We start from the raw sequence: 6,000 nt of genomic DNA on the forward strand, positions 1-6,000 counted from the left end.
TGCTTTTACAGCGCTCTGTTTCTCCCTGCGTGCTTAGCATCGCCTACACCCACCAATGTTTATAAGTCTGATCCATCCACACTGTAAAGCTGTCCCAACGATGAGTTCACACTTATGATACTGTAGTTCACACCGTAAAGCTGTCCCAACGATGAGTTCACACTTATGATACTGTAGTTCATACTGTAAAGCTGTCCCAACGATGAGTTCACACTTATGATACTGTAGTTCACACTGTAAAGCTGTCCCAACGATGAGTTCACACTTATGATACTGTAGTCCACACTGTAAAGCTGTCCCAACGATGAGTTCACACTTATGATACTGTAGGCCACACTGTAAAGCTGTCCCAACGATGAGTTCACACTTATGATACTGTAGTCCACACTGTAAAGCTGTCCCAACACTGAGTTCACACTTATGATACTGTAGTCCACACTGTAAAGCTGTCCCAACACTGAGTTCACACTTATGATACTGTAGTCCACACTGTAAAGCTGTCCCAACACTGAGTTCACAGGTATGACACTGTAGTCCACACTGTAAAGCTGTCCCAACACTGAGTTCACACTTATGATACTGTAGTCCACACTGTAAAGCTGTCCCAACACTGAGTTCACACTTATGATACTGTAGTCCACACTGTAAAGCTGTCCCAACACTGAGTTCACAGGTATGACACTGTAGTCCACACTGTAAAGCTGTCCCAACACTGAGTTCACACTTATGATACTGTAGTCCACACTGTAAAGCTGTCCCAACACTGAGTTCACACTTATGATACTGTAGTCCACACTGTAAAGCTGTCCCAATGCTGAGTTCACTCAATATGACTCTGTAGCAGAAATAAATGAATAATAGGTCAGGATTTGAATCATAACTTAATGTCTATGAACATATGATCCCTGTGCTAATAATGAAATGCAGTGCAGTGTATGGCTGTATATGGTTGTTGTGTCCCAGATATGTAAAGTGAGGCGTGGATGATCCAGTGTTGTGTAAGCAGTAACGCACCACAGGGCAGGCAGGCAGAGAATCATCACACTCATCTGAGGGTGCGAAGAGACACCAGGCTGTAGGTTACATGACTAACCCAGGAGCTGTGTGATTGGTGCCTGATAAAAACACCCAGCCAGGAGTGCATAACTTACGCTTCTGAAATGGCTACAAAATATGCAAATGTATTCACAATTCAATCACTTCGCAATAATTCATATCGAATAGTGAATGCAAATAAACCGCAAAACGCGAAAGGAATTGGGAATGGGAATAATTATTTACTATGTAAGTGGATAAGGTTTGATAAGATAGCAGATAAACTAGGTAAATGTTAATATGAAAATGGCATGAAGCCATTCTGATTAGATGAGTAAGTTGAAGTCCACAAAAGCTTTGGGATGAGGAAAATGTTGCCTCAGCTATGTAGCTGGTAAAGGCTGCTACATGGTCATGTATATGTCATGCAGTGGCAGTCGGTGACGTTTAAGATGAGGGAGGATGTTCATTTATTTTATGACCATGGCCTTATTTCTATGACAGCATATTGGATGACTGTCATTCATATTCTCATTCACCCAGCTCAATGTAACATCAATAGGTTTAGGCTACTACATGATACTTTAATTTGGCCTATACCCATCATGAGTTCCTATTGGACAAATTCAGGTATGTTTATCCCCATTTCGTTCCATATTGATTCCTTTAAAGAAATGTTTTTCAACGGAATCGGCAGAATGAATACACCCCTGATCACACGCAAAAACAGTTCACTTTCATATCAGCCACATGTAAACAGCTTGATCACTTTGCTTGTTAATTCCTTCTTGCATCTACATGCTGTCCTCTCACCTTTTCCATTCGCTTGTGGGCTTCAGTGCACAACACATCAGCTGTTTGTTACCAGGCAAAAAAATTCAACAGCATCTCTCTTGCTTCTCCTTAGTATTTTAAGAAATGAATTTGTTCAAAACTGTTCAACTATTTTCTTTCTATCTCTTTGAGTCAGTTACTCACCACATTTTAAGCACTGCAGTGCTAGCTAGCTGTAGCTTATGCTTTCAGTACTAGATTAATTCTCTGATCCTTTGATTGGGTGGACAACATGCCAGTTCATGATGCAAGAGCTCTGATAGGTTGGAGGACGTCCTCCGGATTACTGTGTAAGTCAATGGAAGAGGGTGAGAACCGTGAGCCTCCTAGGTTTTGTATTGAAGTCAATGGTGATACCCTACAGAGTGCTGTTGAGGTTACAGTAGATCTTCATTGCAAAACAGTATGTCTTAATCAATTATTTGGTGACATGTGAATATATTTACTATAGGTTTATCTAAAAAGGATAACTGTTTTAAAGTTTCACTCTTTTTTATTTTTGTGGAATTCACTGAGGAGGATGGTCCTCCCCTTCCTCCACTGAGGAGCCTCCACTGATGTAATGTATATTCTCTGCACAGTCTTACTATAGCAGTAGTTGGTAAAGGTTAAGACGTGATCATGTACACGTCATGTATAGTTTCTGTACTGTCTGGGTCATGTCCAGCTCCAGTGTGGGTGTTGGGTCTCACCTGGGGAGCGCAGCTTGTTCTGGCTGGCCGAGCGGGACAGGGGCAGACTCTGGCGGAAGCGGTCGGTTCGGCTGAACCCCAGGGGGATGTCAGCCTCAGACATGGTCTCAGCCAGAGACTCAGCCGAGGCAAAGGACAGCTTAGCGGCCTGGTCAGCTAGCCCAGACTGGGTGGACTGGGAGTGACGTGGGCTACGACTCTGGAGGAGAGAAAGTGAGAGAGTTTGTTTGGCGAGAGGAGAGCGAGAGAGAGGCAGAAAGAATGGATTTGACAGAGAGGAGTACGGAGAAACGTGAAAGAGGTAACAAACAATAAACAGACTATAAGACAAACAAACACAATTAAGATTGGCATAATGTCTCAGCATGTCAGGACCAACATTCATACAACTGATGCCATCTTTCCTCTTTCTGATAGGGTGGGATGGAATCATGTGACGGTGCCTGTTGGTTCACCAATGCTGACAGCAGAGGGATACAGCAAGGCAGAGGTCCAGAACACAACACCTTCAGAACTAAGGAAACACTGAGGACCAGTAGGTAGGAATGGGGAAGATACAAAATAACCTGGTGGGCATTGAGACCTGTTTTAATGTTTAAACGCTTATGTAAAGTTCTCTCTCCCCCTACACCTGCATCCTCTCCCTATTGGTTGGGGCCCTGCTGGCCTCTGGCCAACCTTAAATGAGTGCAGGCCAGGGCTGTCTGGATTAGACAAGGCCATGTAGATCCAGATCAGGGCTGTCACTCTGGGTTTATTCTACTGGCCTGGACCTGGCCTGGGCCCAGGCAGCATCTCTTCTTCCTCAGCTGCTCTGCTGCAGCTGCTACTAGACTGTGTTCTGCTAGGCTGCTGTGTTCTGTTCAGTGAGCTGGCTCCCCTATCCCCACCGCCGGGTCTCCTCCAGCTCCCAGACTCCGTTAATGAGCTCCCAGAATGCTCGCTGACGACTGTTAGGATTGCAGAGCCAGCCAGACACATCGAGCCCACGTTACATTACAGTACAGTGCCTGCGCCCCTCGCTAGTAGAAAACAACTTCTCCTCTGCTCTTTCTGTCATTTCATCCCTCGTTCTGGTTTAATAAGAATTCAGAATGTTTTTTTCCGAGGCTCTCATTAACTTTGTATTTAGGAAGGCGAGACGCAGCCTCACAGAGTGCTGTTCTCATTGACTCCCAGCAGTGCTCGCTTTGGGGTCATTCACAAATACACGCAACATGCATGCACACACACCACAGGAGGCTGTTGAGGGGAGGATGGCTCATAATGATGTCTGGAACGGCGCAAATGGAATGGCATCAAGCACATGGAAACCATGTGTTTGATGTATTTGATACCATTCCACTCCAGCCTTTACTACGAGCATGTCCTCCCCAATTAAAGTGCCACCAACCTCCTGTGACACACACATACAAACTCACAGACACACACATGCACGCACACGTGCACTCACACACACACACACACACACACACACACACACACACACACACACACACACACACACACACACACACACACACACACACAGACACACACACACAGACACACACACACACACACACACACACACACACACACACACACACACACACACACACACACACACACACACACACACACACACACACACACACTGTTCATACTGCAACCACACACATTTACACAGTGTAGTCACACACACAGCCCCAAAACAGAGTGGTGGCACTTGTAAATGACTGCACTGTTTGAGCTAGGAAGATAAGCACTTCGCTACACCTGCGATAACATCTGATAAATATGTGTGTGCGACAAATCATATGTGATTTGATTTGATTTGGTGGGCAGGCAGACAGTGTCTGAGCACCCAGGGAGAGGGTGGCTCTGAACGATCGCCCCCACTGTGCTTTCTAATGGGGTCATTTATCTAAGCAACGACCCGAACTGAGCAGGGAGCACAACAACCCAGTCCATAGCACCACACAGCAGCACATATATTGTACACCAGCTCCAGTGAGCCAAGCAGAGCTCCAGGGCTAAACAAAGCCAGAGCACAGATGGATAAAACACAGCCATCAGCTTGACTCAGCACAGCAGAGCTAAAAGATACATATCCTATAGAGGAGTGAGCCGCATTTCTAATCACACCAATAATCAAAGGAGGCCTCTAGTGTCTCCAACATGTCAGCGAGCTGACGTGGAGCTAGCACTAGTCCCTGGAGTTTGTGTGTCTACATAACAGAGGATCTTTTCAACAAATCACACCGAACCGGGGAGACCATGCAAAATATCAAACAGAACTCAGGACGAAGTGGAGAGAGGGAAACTAGCTCCGTCTCTCTCGCACACACAGGAGAGATCTGTCAACAAACTCCAGCAACTCACCTAATGAGAATCTTTCACTCAGGTGTGAGTCATTCTATAGTAGCTTGGAGAAACACTAAACACTTAAGAAACAAAGGTAGATTCCCCAAGTGGAACAAAATATGTTCTCTCCATGTGTTGGAGGAAAGAAGCCATATCGACTTGGTGTTGTTGCGGTAGATACTTTATGTAAAGGTGTCAAAGTGATATCCCACTGGGCACAAACATCAATTCAACGTCTATTCCACTTCGGTTCACTGTAATTCCATTGAAATGGCGTGGAAACAACGTTGATTCAACCAGTGGGTGCCCAGTGGGATAGAACACATAGAAGCGTTCCTAGAACCATTTCCTCCTGTGCGTCATCATGGGCAGGTAAAATCACTCACCATCTGCTGGGAGATCTGTAATGCTATACACGCTCACTCTCTTCAGAGGAAAACAGTGATTGCACCTCTTCCACTCTTCTCTTCACCTTTTCATCTCCCCCTTCCCTCTCCCTATCACCCTATGTTGTCAATCCAGGCTTTTTCAATAGCGCTCAGTTACTGTGAGGAGCCCACACTTTTATAATACCACAGAGGAAGAAAACAAGATGATCTTACAGGAAATATAATTGAACGGAAAGGAGGACACAGCGGGCTCCAACATACCTGGGACTATGAACTGCTTTAAATCCCACAACAAACCCAATCTCTCCCGCTTTTCTCTCTCTCTCTCTCCCTCCCTCTCCGTTTCTCTTATTTTGTCTCTTGTACATTTTTTCTATTTTTTATTTCACCTTTATTTAACCAGGTAGGCTAGTTGAGAACAAGTTCTGCGACCTGCCAAGATAAAGCAAAGCAGTGCGACACAAATCAAGAACAGAGTTACACATGGAATAAACAAACATACAGTCAATAACACAGTAGAAAAAAAGTCTATATACTGTGTGCAAATGAGGTAAGATAAGGCAATAAATAGGCCACGGTGGTGAAATAATTACAATTTAGCAATTAAACACTGGAGTGATAGATGTGCAGAAGATGAATGTGCAAGTAGAGATACTGGGTTGCAAAGGAGCAAAACATAAATAAAACAAAATAACAGTATGGGG

At 44.7% G+C, this 6,000-nt stretch overlaps 1 protein-coding gene across 7 annotated transcripts in view; it reads right to left on the reverse strand.

Annotated features, from left to right (window-relative positions):
- The window catches only part of LOC112225730 (SRC kinase signaling inhibitor 1-like), a 112,434-nt gene that overhangs the window by 55,748 nt on the left and 50,686 nt on the right, over nt 1-6,000 (reverse strand). For all 7 annotated transcript variants that reach the window (XM_042327420.1, XM_042327423.1, XM_042327422.1 and 4 more), the window contains one exon: nt 2,562-2,760. In XM_042327420.1, coding sequence (XP_042183354.1) covers nt 2,562-2,760 — 199 coding nt within the window. The remainder of the gene's footprint in view (nt 1-2,561; nt 2,761-6,000) is intronic.

This window comes from Oncorhynchus tshawytscha, linkage group LG09 (genome assembly GCF_018296145.1).
Source record: "Oncorhynchus tshawytscha isolate Ot180627B linkage group LG09, Otsh_v2.0, whole genome shotgun sequence".
In the NCBI taxonomy this organism is placed as follows: Eukaryota; Metazoa; Chordata; class Actinopteri; order Salmoniformes; family Salmonidae; genus Oncorhynchus; species Oncorhynchus tshawytscha.